The following is a 16,944-nucleotide window of genomic DNA, read 5'->3' as shown; positions in this document are numbered from 1 at the left end:
GAATGTAATATTGAATACATGTCCCCTCCCCCCCGCTGCTGGAACATCTCCCTGCCCCCCCCCCCCCTTGCTGCTGGATGTAGTGCGGGGTGAGATTTGTCTCTGTCTGTGTGTGTGTGTCTCCCCCCGCTGCCGGAACATGTCCCCGGTCCCCCCCCCCCCCGTTGGTACATCTCCCCCCGCTGCCGGCACATGTCTCCCCTGCCCCGCTGGTATATCTCCCCCTGCTAGCTAGCACATCTCCCACATCTCCCCCCACTAGCTGGCACATCTTCCCACGCTGCTGTGGCATGTCCCCTCATTGCCGGCACATCTCTCCCCCCCCCTTTGGTACATCTCCCCTCGCTGGCGGCACATTTTCCCGCCCCCCCCCCCCCCCCATTGGTACATCTCCCTCCGGTTGCCGGCACATGTCTTCCCCCCAACCCGCCATGCTGGTATATCTCCCCCCGCTAGTTGGCACATCTCCCCCTCCCCCCCTAGCTGCTACATCTTCCCCGCACATCTCACATCATACACACACACAGAGACACACACACACACACAGCCCGATCCAGGCAAGGACACAGCCCTATCCAGGCAAGGACACGCCCCCTGCTCCTGCTCTAACAGATTTGCTGGACAGCCGAGGGAAACTTAGAATGTCCATAATTTGGGAGGTGAGTCACATTGGAAGCTCAAAATAGTTGCGTTGACCTACAAATCCGCAGCAGAATGTACAGTGATAGTTTCGTTGTGCTACATGGTGCCGTTTCTGAGATTTCGATGCTTTGGACATACAAACAAACAAACGGAATCCAACTTAGAATTATAGTATAGATTATCCTACAGATAAGGGCAACTATATGCAATGTTTGGCACACTGCTGTGGGACATACACAATGCCCCAGCGGGAGAAGCAACCATTGTTTTTGAATCAGCAGCATGCGAGAAGGGGGCAGGGCTATCCCGCTATTTCACCCGAGGTAACGCGCCACGGGTTGCAATAACTTTGGCTACATCTGTATCTTATATTATAATATATGATGTAACTATTATTATTATTTATAATGCGCTAACATATTCCACAGTGCAGTACAATAGGGTCGGCGGAAGATCACAATAACATTTCAAACATTATCATTCATTGGCACAGTAGGTAATGAGGGCCCTGCTCCAAGGATCTTACAGTCTACAAGGAAGGTAGAGTGGAAACATAAGGTGTAGGGGACACATTAAGGTTAATTTCTTGTTTTCACTGATACTCCAGGATATATTACAGAGACTACCAAGTATTGCGTACTGGCATTGAGTCTAGTCATCGGAAAACTGCACCATTTATCTCATAGACTTCTTCAAGTCACCGTATGCAGCACTAGCATTAACATCATTTTGGATAAGGAACCAAAAAATATTCTCCAGCACAGGGAAACGACTTTACAGCATATTTAATAAGGTCCTAATGGGCCTATACATCAAGGCAAAAGTGGAACTTTAGACTTGGAGGAAATCTCACACACTGGCTGATTTTCTGAACTATACATTTCTCTTCTCTTGTTTTAACTCTGCCCTCTCCCAGGCCAAACAGCACCACTTTCCTCACTCATCAACATTCACAAATCCAATCCACGCCGTCTTTTCTCTGTATTTGTCTGCCTCCTCTGACCTTCACTTCCCATCCTTTCTTCACTTCTCCTCAAGCCTTAGCCATCTACTTTATTGGCAAGGTGGATGCTATCCACAAGGAGATCCCTTCAATCCCTTCCCCCTCCTCTCTGCTTCCACCTAAACCTCCTTCTTCCACTCTTGACTCCTTTTTTCTCTGGTTACAGAGTTGGAAGTTTCAAAGCTGATCTTCTCTTCTCCCTTTACCATACGCCTTCTCGATTAGATCCCCTCACACCTTATCAGATCTCTTACTTCTGTCTTAGTTTCCAATCTCACCCACATCTTCAATTCCTCCATGACCTCTGGTACTTCCCCCTCTTCCTTTAAGCATGCAGTGGTCACACCTATTCTCAAAAACAACCTAGACCTTATGTACCTTACTAACTACCTCCCTGTATCCCTACTGTCGTTTGCCTCCAAATTATTAGAACATCTCATGTTCTCCTGTATAATTAACTTTCTTCATTCCTATGCCCTCCTGGACTCTTTACAATCTGGCTTTCGTACAGCTTGCTTAACAGAGACTGTGCTCACTAGAGTAGCCAATGATCTACAGTACATGAAGCTAAATCCCAAAGTCACTTTTTCCATACTAACCTTACTTTATCTCTCTGCTGCTTTTGATACTGTTTATCATGCTCCTCTCCTGCATATTCTAAACCCTCTTGGTATCCGCAACAAAGCTCTTCCCTCGTTCTCATTTTACCTTTCTCATCGTACATTCTCTGTTCCTGTTGCTAACATGTCTTCGTCTTCTGTTGATCTGTCTGTTAGTTTTACCTCTGGGCTCTGTTCTGGGACCTCTCCTTTTTCTCTTCCTGCATGCTATCACTTGGTGACCTCCTCAACTCTTTTGGCCTTGGTTATCATCTCTATGCAGATGATACACAGATATATCTATCCACCCCTACCCTCACTCCTGCAATCCAGTCCAAAGTCTCGGATTGCTTCCAAGCTTATATCCTTATGGATGGTGCTCCACCACCTTAAACTTAATACAGTATGTCTAAAACTCCTGCCCCCTACCCATAACTGTCTCCTTTCCACTCCTTTCACCTCTACAGCTTTCTCTTGCCTTAAGCCCTTTTCTCTCCCTGCACCTTATTTGTGGAACTTCTTCACATTCAGTATACATCAAGCAAACCTGAAAAGCCACCTCTTAAATGAAGCATCACAATAGCCTGGACTCATGGCTGTTGTCCCACAGTCGCTCCTACCAACCATTGTGACAAAGCACTGACATCTTCTGCACTTATTCCCTCACCTACTGACTCTGTACCTTTTCCAACATACCATTTCGATTGTAAGCTCTCCGGGGCAGGGATTTCCTTTCCTAACAGAAATAGCCGTGTTAGTCCAGTTGCGATAGTGCAGAATAAATGAGTACTTCAGTATCAGGTGATACCTTTTTTATTTGGACTAACAATTTCTGTCATAGGACAAGCTTTCGAGAGTTCTCCTCGAAAGAGAGAACTCGTTTATTCTGCTGTTTAACTCATACTGTATAAACATCTATATGCTCAGACATGCTCGGGGCAGGTTGGAACGACTATCCTCGGAGCCATTTCCTCCCATCACATGATGGTTACAGAGCTGCAATGTTTATCTATGTTGATCTTACTACCTCAATATTTAATATGTACAACAAAAAGCCTCACTTGGAAACTTTTAGAGCACATACAGTATTATCATACACTTGCCCGTTAGGGGTCGATTTTATCAAGGTCTCCCAGCTGCAAAATGGGAGCAAAAAAATGACCTCTGATGATGCTTCTATTTTGCCCCATTTATGCAGCCGGAAACTTTGATAAATAGACCCCTCTAAGGGTTTGAATTGTTGACTCCCTGAGCACAATTGGCAGCATATAGGCTCATCAGAAACCATAAGCACCTCTAGTATACCAATATACAGTCATAGGCCCCCTAGTCAATATGCTGTGAAGACCTTAAAAAACAAAAAAAAGCTCCAGCATACAATTTGTGTGCTGGTGCTTTATTTTTTATTTATTTTTATGGTTTTTATGGTCTTCGGTGGGGTTGTTTGGGCCCACTTTGTTCCGTTTGCACCCTGTACTTCATGGTTTTTATACGTTATTTAGAGTGCTGTCTATAATTGTTTATATGCTGTGAAGACCTCTTCTCTGTGCCAGAGAAGATATTAATCCCATTCATTTTAAAGGAGCTAATCTCTTTCCCAGCACAGGAAGAGTGGCTATTAAATAGGACCATTAGATATTTCCTTTTGACCACGTGCTGCTTATAAATTTACCAGTTGCTTTCAGAAATATAGTTCAACTAAAATAATGCTTGAAAACCCCACAATATATTACAATATAGTCAAAGACAAATGAGGTACAAGGTACCATATTTACGAAGCATGAGACACCATCCCTCGTACTGGAAGACACCCAACAGCCTATTCAAGTCAATGGGCTGTAAGGTATCCACCAGTGCTGAAAGATGTCTTATGGCAGAAGATTGCTTAGTAAACATGGGCAAAAATATACATCTTGGTTTTATTTTCCCCTTCTACTTTTCAGATTCCAAGAGATGAACCTGGAACATACGTTCCCTGGTCCGTGGATGTGTCAAAATGAAATAAAACACAAGATATGAACATAAGATTTATACTTATAAGAAACTGTCATTGATTATGTAGCACCAGTCCTGCTGACTTGCACCATCAACAAATCTGGGTTCTTTTTAATGACGTTTTACTTTAAATGTTTTTTCATTGCATGCCTCAGTCATATAGAAAATAAACGCCCAATGTTGTTTCTGGCATTATATGGCTGGAATGAAATATTGGATGGCTCCAATGTTGCTGCTACTGCGGTGTCTGTTGCCCTGCAGTGAGTACGTTCTGGCAAACTGGGTTGTAGTAGCTTGTATCTTGTGTTGGGACTCAATTCCAAACTGACCTGTCAATCAACTATGTTGGGGGGGAAATACACATTCAATAATATTTCCTGGGTTCCTTATGGCTTTTTTGGGTGAATTTTCTCATGCCTTACCTTTTAGTTAAAGAGTTTAGTTTAGGAGTTTAGGAAACTCTACGTTGAGAGAGGTAACAAATGGCATATACTTAGTTTTTCTTTACCATGGTGCATTCAGCGGACATTTGAAAGGCTCCTGTTGGAAAACACTTTGGCTAGTACTCTGCACACCTTAAAGGTGGCGGAGAAACCCAACGCAGGAAACTATCCAGAAAAGTAAAACAAGTCGCACATTTCTTCATGCATAGTTCTGCGCCAATATGGAAATGTAACTCTGCTCTAACTCATCCTCGCAGACATACCTGCAAATGGCATCATTACGATTGACACATAGCCGCTGCCTGTCGCTAGTAGATAGCAGAGCGAGTAGCGACAAGGTTACGACGTGCCTACATTTTGCCTTTGATATATAGAGCCCTCTATCTTCTAATAATAATTCTGATGTCCTTCTCTCCTCATTTATGTTGACGTGTTAGAATAGAACAGTGGTGTTCAACTCCAGTCCCCCCCCCCACCCCCCCAACAGTTCAGGTTTTAAGGATATCCCTGCTTCAGCACAGATGACTCAATCAGTGAACTTATTGAGCCACCTGTGCTGACGCAGGGATATCTTTAAAACCTGACCTGTTGGTGGGTCTGGAGGGCGGGAGTTGAGCACCCCTGCAATAGAACCCTGTTATATGACAACAAACATCAAGTTGGTACAGATTGGGGGTGTGGTTATAGGAATAATTAAGATGGCTCGAATCACTTGGCAATGACGAGTGTATAAATGTGATTATTTTCATGAATTTCCCTTGTGATGGGTCTGTCATGTCGCTGTTACCCTGTGCAGTAATAAATAACGTTTTATATACCTTTACACGCTACTTGAACTTTTTATTGAGACTGGAAAAACATTGCCCTTTTCGATGAACCTTAAGTGGTGTTTGTGAGTCGGCAACCAAATAAAGCAATTGCACACCCTCCAACTGCACCTATTTAGCAGGTACACACTGTTAGACCAGCTGTACCGACTACACAGAACGTCTTTTCTATGTGGTAAGCTTTATAGGTTATGGGACTTCCATAGGGATTGCTTAGAAGTACCTCTGTTTAGCAAGAGTAGAGGAACAACTATGAATTTAAGCAGGGGTTCTCCGGAGCTGAACCCCATTACTTTCAGATCCAGGGACCCCCTGCTTCCAGAGATAATTGCCTCCATAGGGAGTATCGGTAGTCGCTCGGCTCGGCTAACAGGGATCACATACAGTAATGGTCCCTTTTCAAAACTCCTGCGTCCAGCAGAGCAATAGGAAGCCGTGACGTCAACAGGTTCGGTTTCCTATTGGTGGTGTTGCGGCTGCTTTAAACTTTGCCAAGATACCGACACCCCTTTAGAGGTCTATATCTCGGGAAGCTGGGGTCCCCGAAGCTTAAATGAATGGGGTTCAGCCCCAGAGACCCCCTGCGTCAAATGCTTCAAACCTATGTTAAAAAACAATACAAAAAAAGCGCGCATACAGTATTGCTCCATTAAAACGCTGCAGGAGTGTTTCACTTTGGAAAGTTCTGTTCAGAGTATTTCTTAAGAAGGAAGAAGAACAAGAGTATGCTTCCAAAGGACATCCCTGTGGTGGTGCACAACAACCTGTTCGGCTTTGTCCCCGCTGGCGCTGAGCGCCGGATGTCCTTTCATTTTCGCAAGCGCTCGCGGGTGGGGGGGACGATGCAGGGAAAGCTTAGCGCGCTAGTAAGTATAAAAAATGTGTTTATGTAAGCGCAGAGCGCCGGTGAGCATGTGCACGTGCGCATCGCATGAGCAGGGACATATATATATATATATATATATATATATATATATATATATATATATATAGTTATACGTTAGGATAAAACAAGAGACAGCACGTTAGGATTGGTAAACAAGAGACAGCACTCAATGTTGAAAATCAAAGTGTATTAGTGAAAGCAAAAATACATCCAGAAACCCAACGTTTCGGTCCTACAGAATGGGACCTTCCTCAGGGGGATACCCTTTGTATCCCCCTGAGGAAGGTCCCATTCTGTAGGACCGAAACGTTGGGTTTCTGGATGTATTTTTACTTTCACTAATACACTTTGATTTTCAACATTGAGTGCTGTCTCTTGTTTAACAATCCTTGGAACGGTAACGTATAACTACATTCTCTATATGGGACGTGCACCTGTGGCTTACCAGCACCTATTGGAGTGCCAACTGCCTTATCTGACTATATATATGGAGCTCAGCGCTAGCGGGGACGCAGCCTTAGTGATAAGAATGGTAGTATTTATGGTAAATTAAATGTTATTAACACAAAGAAACTAGACTAATATTCCTTGTTTATACTGTATGCAGCATGGCAGGCTGTGGCTTTAACTAACACTGCAGCCTCTCTCCTAGTAAATATGTGTTTCTTGTACACACACCCCCTACATGTGCTGTGTGTCCCCTCCCCTTATTTTTGGATTCCAGCAAAATAAGCAGCTCTCTCTCTGCTGCTGAAGAGAAAACACAGCATTGGATCTGCCTGCTCAAATATCTTCTGTAACCATGGTTATCCCTACGAGATCAGACCACCTTATCTTCTTTGTAAATGGGAGAAAGGTAAGTGATACAAACTAGCATGTTGTTATCTTAGGTTGTAGATTCATTAATCTACAACAGTGGGAGTCGTGGCAGTTTCATACGGAAACTCGCATTGACTTCAAGAGCTTTAACCAAGGGAACAAAATCCCCACATACTGTAGTTTTTAATGGGATTGCTTTCTTTCCATATATGTGGTGTTGCTGTGTACCTTACTTATGCCTTCATTTTGCAGCCGGGAACATTTAATAAGTATCTTTCTACTTGTAATAATACCCTCTTCTTTACTCTTCTTGTAATACCCTCTTCTTTCTCAGAAGGGTATACAGGCATACCCCGGTTTAAGTACACTCACTTTAGGTACACGCGAGTAAGGACATATCGCCCAATAGGCAAACGGCAGCTCGCGCATGCACCTGTCGGCACGTCCTGAACAGCAATACCGGCTCCCTAACTGTACCGAAGCTGTGCGCAAGCGGGGAGACTATAGAGCCTGTTACAAATGCGTTATTTACATCAGTTAAGCACGTATATGACGATTGCAGTACAGTACATGCATCGATAAGTGGGAAAAAAGTAGTGCTTCACTTTAAGTACATTTTCGCTTTACATACGTGCTCCGGTCCCATTGCGTACGTTAATGCGGGGTATGCCTGTATGGGAGGGGGTAGGAAAGAGGTTTGGCTAGGGAGGTGCAGTACACAGACATAACGAAAAAAAAGCTCTACATACTGTACATTTCTCATTTCACCTCAAAGAATATCAACCCCCCTATTAACTAAGCTATGTTATTCCATAACACCTTCAGTGCAAGGGAAAGGGCAGTTATGCATTATCTCCTTTAGGGACGGAAGGGGTTAAGTGAAAACTTCCACATTGCAACATTGCATATATCTGTGGTATAATGCATATACAGTAAATCATGAGGAATGTATCTTTATTGTATTATTATATGTCAACTTTTACAGAAATGTCTATATCAGGGGTGGCCAACTCCAGTCCTCAAGGGCCACCAACAGGTCAGATTTTCAGGATATCCCTGCTTCAGCACAGATGGCTCAATCAGTAGCTCAGTCTTCGACGAGCCACCTATGCTGAAGCAGGGATATCCTGAAAACCTGACCTGTTGGTGGCCCTTGAGGACTGGAGTTGGCCACTCCTAGTCTAAATTGTAAAGAGCCTCTAAACTTTGAAAACGCCAATAAAAAGATGAGGGAGGGAAAGGCTTTTTTTGAAAACAAAGATGCATTTTCATTTCATGTTTAAACATTCAGATGAGCTTTACAGATGCAGCGGCCATTATTTGAACAAATCACGGCGCCGGTTTCGTGTGCGCTGCTGTACTCCACGCGGCATTAACGCGCCAATCGCCCCAGGCACCCGTGATTATCGCGGTTGCTTTGTTTGAATTTCATGGATTGTGTGCAATTAAATGCAATGAAATGAATGAATTGTAATGTGTACAGTACTGTGCTACTGTGTCAATTTCAGGTGGTTAAAAGCCACAACACTAAAATGCCATTTTCTGCCCTCGCGTCTTAAGGCGGTACGGTTGGAAATCACGCGCCATGACGCGGGTATTCCGAGGTATACACCGCGTGACGTGTTCGAATAACGGCCGCTGCATCTGTACATTGCTCTGGCTGGGCTGCTTTATCCTTGAATTTGTTGAGTATATGAGGTTGGCTGCATGAAATGGCACCCAGCCTCAGGACCCTGGCATCCGCTGCTTTTCCTTTTTCCGTTGAGCAGATCATCGAAAAGGACGCAGATCCAGAAGTGAGGCTGCTCTCTTACCTGCGAAAGAAACGTATCCTTCTGTGTCTCGCAACAAGCTGCTGAGTAACTGCAAGAGCAATCCCAAAGCAGTGCAGAATCCAGTCTACCACAACGGTGGCCAACGCCAGCCCTCAAGGGCCACCAACAGGTCAGGTTTTCAGGATATCCCTGCTTGTGCACAGGTGGCTCAGTCATTATGATTGAGCCACCTGTGCAGAAGCAGGGATATCCTGAAAACCTGACCTGTTGATGTCCTGTGAGGACTGGAGTTGGCCACCCTTGGTCTATCCGATTGGTAACGTCTCCCAGCTGCAAAGACTTAGGCCGTGTTCAGGGTGGCTGCTACGGACGCGAGCGTCTGTGCGCGCCTCCCGCGCGTGCTCCTGCAGCCCAGCGATCTGTGCCCAGGCTGCAGGAGTCGGTTCGCGGCATGTGGCGGGGGGGGCGTGGCGAACGTGTCACGTTGCTGGTTCGCTGAACCAGCTCACGTGACGCGACTGCAGCCCCAAATATCATTTCTGGTTGTAGCGGCAAAATGTAGCAGCGTCAACGCTGCACTTTGCCGCCGGGGGAGTTTTCAGTTTGAACACTCCCACCGAACAACCTGAAATTGCGTGCCCGTCGCGTAGCAGCCACCCTGAACACGGCCTTAGGCTTCATCCCCGGTGTCCTTGACAGCGTGCACGACACACACAAAGTACAGCCCTCTATGGGGCAAGCCCCAGTTGGCGCGATGCGCGACAGCCTTTGCCAAAAGACAAGATTTTTTTCTTTTGGCATGGCAGCCGAGCTGTGGCCACGTCACGGCGACGGTTCAGCCAATGAGGGCGAACCAGCTGAGTGACGTCATGGCTGCGCCCCAGGCCACGCCCCCCACCACCTCCCAGTTGGATCTCCTGCTCTTCACTGGGAGCGCAACCACAGACTACAGGTTGCAGCTGAAACTGGCGCATGCGCCGCCAGGCGCTTTGTTCAGGAGATATAAGCCCTGAAATCATGTGTCTGGGAGGATAAAATGAAGCTCTCCCCAGAGCCCAGTGCAGCTTACCTTGGTAATTGGTAACCTCGGAGATCAGGAAAATCATGTGTTTTTTTTTTTTTACACTAGAAAAAACATTTTATTTTTAACAGAAGGACAGGCAAAGAGGGCAAGATATTAACATTATGAGTTAAACTTATATAGGCTTCTGGTTGCAATGTCTGCTTTGAATTGCTGCAGTGATCTCAACGTTGCAGTGATAACAGCGCAGTTATAAAGCAGTATTTTAAGAATAATCACAATTAAAGTTGAAGAGCTCTCTATACGGTCAAGTTTCTGCCAGCGTTCAGCCGCAGAGGGACCCTCTGCCGCAGCCGCTTCACCGCAGGACACTGGATGCTTGGCCGCTTCGCCAAAGTAAGTTAATTTAGTAGCTAGGGTAGCTTTTAGGGTAGGAGGTAGCATTAGTATTATGGCTTGAAATTAGGGGGTTTTAGAGTAAGGGGTAAGAGACTTACCTTAGCAGTGAAGTGGTCAGCGGCGAGAGGTCCCTCCGGTGAAGTGAGTAGTGGCTAAACGCCGGCAAAGATTGGGTCAATGGCTGCAACCAAATGTTCTATTCTTTATTGTGGGGGGTATTGTGGGGGGTATTATGTATGGGTATTTGTGACGGTAGGGTAAGAGTGTATAGCCTTAAAAGAGAGGAGGATAATTTTGTAAGTAATACGGGATTTAACAGAAGCCAAGAGAGGGATTTCAGCAGAAGAGACGCTGAGACAGAATTAGAAGAGTGTAAAGTGATTCTGGCAGCAGCGTTAAGGATAGATTGTATGGGAGACAGGTGAGAGGCAGGAAGGCCGGACAGTAGAAGGTTACTATACTCTACAGGAGAGAATGAGTGCCTGCATTAGAGGTTTTTGCAATAGAGCGACAGAGGAAAGGGCGTATCTTTGAAATGTTATGGAGGTTAAAACAACAGGTTTTAGCTACATTGTGAATGTGAGGGAGGAGTGTAGCCCCTAGGCAGCGTGCTTGTGATACTGGGTGTATGATAGTGCTGCCAACAGTAATGTGGAAGGGGGCAGTAGGCCAGGCTTGGGAGGAAGTATGAGGAGCTCTGTCTTGGACATGTTAAGTTTGATTCGGAGGAGGGTCATCTAGGTTGATTATAGCAGAAAGGCATTTGGAGACTTCGGCCTGTACAGCAGGTATAAGATCACGGATGAAGGGTAAATTTGTGTCATCAGCATAGAGGTAGTATTTGAGCCCTAGAGATGTGATAATGTCACCTAGAGAAAAGAAACGAGGTCCCAGGACAGAGCCCTGAGGTACACCCACAGAGCGATCGAGAGAGGAGGAGGAAGTGATGGAAAACGAGACAGTGAAAGTATGGTGGGAGAGGTAAGAGGAAATCCAGGATAGAGCTCTGTTATGTATACCAAGAGTATGGATAGTGTGAAGTAGAAGAGGGTGGTCCACAGTATCGAAAGCTGCAGGCTGGAGTGAGTAGTGCGAAAGCCAGATTGTAATGGGTCTAGAAGAGAGAGTAGATCATGGGAAAATGGAGCAAGCAAGAGAACACAAGGTGTTCAATGAGTTTAGGGGCAGAAGGCAGGAGGGAGACATGGCAGTAATAAGAGAGAGAGGTAGGGTCAAGCTTGCTGTTTTCGAGTAAAGGTATAACTGTTGAATGCATGAAGGAGGCAGGAAAGTTACCAGAGAAGAGGGAGGAGTTGAAAATGTGTGAGTGTAGGGATTAGAGTAGGAGCAAGAGGTTTGAGGAAATGGGAGGGAATGGGGTCAAGAGGACAGGTGGTAGAGGGAGAAGAGGAGATCAGTAGTGACACGTCCTCCTCTGCAACAAAGGAAAAGGAGACGAGGAAGGCAGGAGTCGAGGTAGAAAGAAGTGTAGAATGAGACGGAGACTTGCCGATTTAAAATCCACCTTTGTCTTGAAATAGTCAGCAAAGTCCTGAGGTGAAATAGAGGAAGAAAGGCAGGTAAAGACAGTGGTCTGAGTAGAGAGTCAAAAATAGAGCAGAGTATGCATGGGTTAGACTTGTGAGTGTTGATTAGTGACGAAAAGTAGGTTTAATTAGCCTGGGAGTGGGCAGAATTGAAACTGGGTAAGATACATTTGTAGTGACGGAAGTCTGTTAGAGTGTAAGATTTCCTCCAGAGGCTTTCAGAGAAGCGAGTGCAGGAGTGGAGCATGTGTGTGTTGCTGTTTAGCCAGGGTCTGGGGTTAGAAGGGTGAGAGAGAGGGGCATGTAGATCAAAAGAGAAGGATAGGGCAGAGTTCTAGCTTCTGGTCAGAATCTGTAGCTGGGCTGGGAGAGGAAAGCGCGGAACGTAAAGTAGAGTCAAGAGCCGGGAGTTTTATGAGATGCAGGTTTCTGCAGAAGCGAGGGGTAGATGGAGGAATAGGAAGAGTTCGGTAACGGCTGATTTGAGGAGAGGAGGAGCCCCACACCTGCCATCAGGGTGAGGAGTTTGGGAGAAAGAAAGGCCACCATAAGAGAGGGGAGGTTCCAGTGCAGAGTCAGACTGAGTGAGCAAATTGTCAGTTATACACTGGCGACACACTTTATTCGAGCTCGGCTAGTCCCACGAATTCGGGTATACCCGGATGTATTGAGGTTTGTGACTGTTTTCTGCCCGAGTGCATTGAGGTATTTTCCAGGCAGGGATTTAAGCATTTTATTCCCGCTGGCTGCAATACTGCACAGAATATATATATATACTGCATTACAATTCATGAATTTATGCCATCTGGTAGACACGCGAAGCATTGCAGCCTATTAAATCCTAATCATTATCATTTAACAGATCAGCCGCCCATCAGCCAGGCATGAACCCAGGCTGGGAAGGCAAACGCAACGGGGCTTGTCAGAGGTGAGGAGCGGCGCATTCCAGGTATCTGCCAGGTACATACTGGCTATTTGCTCGAATAAAGTGTGTCGGTGCAGTAGCAAAGAGAGAGAAAAATAAGTCATGTACAGAGATGAATTTGTAAGAAAGGGAGCATGTATTCTAAAGGGCACAGGAGAAAGGGAGAGAGGAGGGAGGTTGACAGGGGATAGGTATGGGGTTAGGGGGGTTTACTCCACAAGGCGGTGAAAAGGACGTGAGCACATAGAAATAAGACAGGCACCAGGATTGGGAAGTCAAGAAAGTGGATGTGTGCGGAAGATTGTAGGAGGATTTGTAGGGGTGCATTTTGTGCAAGGGTTATAACTGAGTTGGGTCAAAGGGCGCAGATAGGAAACCAGTTCATGTTAACTGAGAAGTGGGCAAAGAATGAGAGATAGAAAAATGTGAATGAAGTTAGCGACATAATAAGCCTTGTAGAAAGAAAAGTGTAGTTTCAAAAAAGTGAGGTTAGAGTGAAAATAAATAGCAGAGGAGGCAAGCAGTGTTGCAAGTTCAGTGTTGAGAAGCCAGAGTGCTGGGCACTAAAAATGGAATTAGGATAAGGGAATTGTGCAAAATGTCAGAAATTCAATATAGGATTGGTGGTGCTGGAGTGAAGAAAGCTGTGTCTTGAGTGTGGCATGTGAGTAGGATCAGGTAGCTAAACGTATCTCCTTTAAATGTACACATAGAGTCCTTCTATTTTCCGTCACTTTATTGGAGGGGGTATACAGAGGGTACAAAAATAGCTGTCAGGTTACATTTGTGGGGAGAAGGTGAAAAGGAATGCTTTTCTGGGGGAGCAGTGAAAGGTGCATCTACTCACTGTGTCTGCTGATGATAAAAGGGGGCATTCCTGTCCAGGCAGGAATAAGCAAAAGGGCATACCAAGTTAATAGGGGGATGGGCAAACCATCTTACTGGGGGGGGGGGGGGGAAGGGGCGTTGCCAAACCAACTGGCTGAGAAGCCAAAAGGGGAAGCAACATTGTTGCAACTACACTGAGGACCAATGGCTGCCTCAGAACAGAGCAACCAAACATGCAGAGAGGTTCTGGGACATTGCGTCTGATTGAAAATGTCCTCCTTTCCAGCACAGTTCGATTTCATAATCCAGGGCCAGTAGGTGAAAAGTTGTCCACTTATTGTTCCACTTCAGCTTAACTCCCTGTTATACTCCACTTAAAGATGGTCCACTTTAAAGATGGGACGCTGCATGCACCTGCAGGAAGATTGTGTTTTGTGCTCCTGTGGTATGCAGATTGCGATCTATAATGAAGTGAAACGGAAGGAGGACTCCTCTTCCCTCATCGGCACAATCACTTGACTACATCAGAGAAGTGATCGCAAATGACAGAAGGGCTGCAGCCCCTCCAGTGCTCAAAGTGTTAAACAGCAATTACAAGGCTAACAATCTTGTGTCACTTGCTCCCCTGGGAGTAAAGACGTTAAAAGGTGGTCTCAGAGAGAGAGAGAGAGAGGGGGGGGGGGGCATATAGAAAAGGAGGTAAGACAAAGGGAGCTAAAAACACGGGGAAGAGGGGGGCCGAGAGAGAGAGACAGTAGGATTTATTCAATCAAGTGCAATAGTGCCGTTCAGGGCAATGGGACTTTCCACGAGGTAGAACTGACATGGTATTCCGCATCATGCTTTGATGGCTCCCGGACTGAGAGTGAGGGGGAGAAAGAGAAAGCGAGGGAGAGGGTGAGGGAGAGAAAGTAAGTAAGTGAGGGAGAGAGAAAAGGAGAGATTGATATAAAATGAGAAAGACAGAGAGACATGGAGGGTTACAATGAAAAAAGTCAGAATCTATGCATATAAACCAATAATATCTGTAATGTAATGTTATATGTAATATGTAATGTGTGACATACATACATACATACATACAGGTCCGGAAATAATTGGACACTGATACAAGTTTTATTATTTCGGCTGTTTACCAAAATAAATTCAAGTTACAATTAAATAATGAATATGGGCTTAAAGTGCAGTCTATCAGCTTTAATTTGAGGGTATTCACATCCAAATTGGTGGAAGGGTTTAGGAATTACATCTCTTGAATATGTAGCCCCCTCTTTTTCAAGGGACCAAAAGTAATTGGACAATTGACTCAAAAGCTGTTTCATGGACAGGTGTGGGCTATTCCTTCGTTATTTCATCATCAATTAAGCAGGTAAAAGGTCTGGAGTTGATTCCAGGTGTGGCATTCGCATTTGGAAGCTGTTGCTGTGAACCCACAACATGCGGTCAAAGGAGCTCTCAATGCAAGTGAAACAGGGCATCCTTAGGCTGCAAAAAAAAGAAAATCCATCAGAGAGATAGCAGGAACATTAGGAGCGGCCAAATCAACAGTTTAGTACATTCTGAGAAAATGTGTGGATACTAGTTGAAGGAGATTTGGACCTTTTTAAACATCTATATCACTCCTGGTTCCATTATGATTCTGGCTGCTGTCGCTTGTGGCGTATGAGAACATTTGTCCTCTCCGGCGGCGGGACTACAGGCGTGTGGGTCATAGTGAGTTAATCTGGAGGTCCCTCCTTTCTATCATCACAGTGTTATTACATCAGGGTCATCATATGCCAAGATACCTTTATGTGAATTTTAATCTCCTTAATCTTGTGTGTATTGTCTACCACACATCTATGTTATTACATTTTATACATCTGCAGCCTGTAACAGACACCGCTAAGTGTCCCGAACAGTTGCATAAATTTGTATTCATGCAACCGCCTCTTTCTTTGTGTTCTTAGATTACCTTTGAGTATGGCCACCTTCAGATTGTTCATTTTATGGCCATAGTCAGAGAAATATTCGCGGACTGTCTCTTGTTCCGCGTGTGATGCTGTGGCGATGCAGGTTCATTCTCTTGTTTAGCCCCTGCCCTGTCTCACCTATGTAGTAGCAGCCCCCTGGGCATTTCATGCACATGATGAGGTACACGACATTGCAGCAGGAACAGGTGAACCTTCCTCTGATTTTGTACTCCAGATTCCTATGTGATATTTGCATTGTGCCAAAGTGTGGAGCATTGCGCAGGTTTTGCATCTTGGGTCCTGGCATGGTCTTGTCCCGCATTTAGTTGTACTGTTGAATACTTTACTCCACACCAGTGTGTGTGTGTGTGTGTGTGTGTATGTGTGTGTGTGTGTGTGTATGTGTAATATATTATTATCCTTATTATTGTACATGGGATTATTTACTTTGCAATGTGTTGCAGGCACCTCTGGAAGTGGAGTTGTTAAATCTTTGTCCTCTTGCTTTGTACACCAACCCCAAAATAAGGGGGTCCTAAAGGCAAAACAATGGCATTTTGGGTGGTGGTGGGAGGGGGGGGGGGCAGGGGGTAGCTTGGAAAGAACCACTGCACAAGCATAAAGTTATGAACCATAGATTCCTTAATTATGATCCTTCCAGTGCTTCTGACAGGCACAAAATATGGCTGCGGAGAAGGAGGCTGCGGATCCTGCACTGTGATGATATCAAGGATTCATCCGGTCTCCAGAAAGATCCTGTATCCTGTTACATTGATTCATCGATACGAGTCACACTGCAGTCACCATCTCCCCCCATGTCATTTATACTAGGGCTCTTCAACTAGTTGGATCAGAATCCGTTTAGAGTAGGCCACACAAGTATAGTAATCAGTAGATAAAGTGTGATGATGGCCCAAGGGGGTACAGGGTACCACTACTTTTTTTATTTTCACACCTACACTCACTACTTTTCTTTTTACAAAAATACAGATCCACTTTTTTTTTTTTTAAGAAAAAGGGGAATTCTTGTTTCTTCTATTTATTACAGCATAAATATTACTTTAATCGGGATTTTTTAAAATAACTTCTAAGCCATTTTGACTACTGATTGCATTAAAAAAGTATGTGAGTTTAAGCAGCACTCCACTTAAATAGATTATGTCAGTAGATAAATAACTGATCTGGTGCACGGAAACAGAGAGGGCCCCCTGGCCCCCTCAGAGCAATAACTTAAAGATATGATAGTTCCCAGCACTCAAAAATGAAAGAAAAAAAACAGTGAA

General features: G+C 45.0%; 2 protein-coding genes across 4 annotated transcripts in view; both read left to right on the top strand.

Moving 5' to 3' along the window:
- The window catches only part of LOC142499990 (aldehyde oxidase 1-like), a 60,014-nt gene extending 54,509 nt beyond the window's left edge, over positions 1–5,505 (top strand). The window contains exon 32 of the mRNA XM_075610046.1: positions 4,188–5,505. Within this exon, the coding sequence (XP_075466161.1) occupies positions 4,188–4,244 (57 nt within the window). The 3' untranslated portion in view covers positions 4,245–5,505. The remainder of the gene's footprint in view (positions 1–4,187) is intronic.
- Positions 5,506–6,825: 1,320 nt separating this feature from the next.
- LOC142499392 (aldehyde oxidase 1-like) overlaps positions 6,826–16,944 on the top strand; it is a 70,815-nt gene continuing 60,696 nt past the window's right edge. For 2 of the 3 annotated variants that reach the window (XM_075608688.1, XM_075608685.1), the window contains exons 1-3: positions 6,826–7,251; positions 8,984–9,041; positions 16,323–16,419. In XM_075608688.1, the coding sequence (XP_075464803.1) occupies positions 7,198–7,251; positions 8,984–9,041; positions 16,323–16,419 (209 nt within the window). In that variant the 5' untranslated portion in view covers positions 6,826–7,197. The remainder of the gene's footprint in view (positions 7,252–8,983; positions 9,042–16,322; positions 16,420–16,944) is intronic. The other variant, XM_075608686.1, reaches the window with a different exon arrangement.

The sequence above is a fragment of the Ascaphus truei genome, chromosome 7, assembly GCF_040206685.1.
Source record: "Ascaphus truei isolate aAscTru1 chromosome 7, aAscTru1.hap1, whole genome shotgun sequence".
Lineage (NCBI taxonomy): Eukaryota > Metazoa > Chordata > Amphibia > Anura > Ascaphidae > Ascaphus > Ascaphus truei.
Note: the sequence above shows the minus strand (reverse complement) of the source record. Positions and strands in the feature narration are given on the sequence as shown.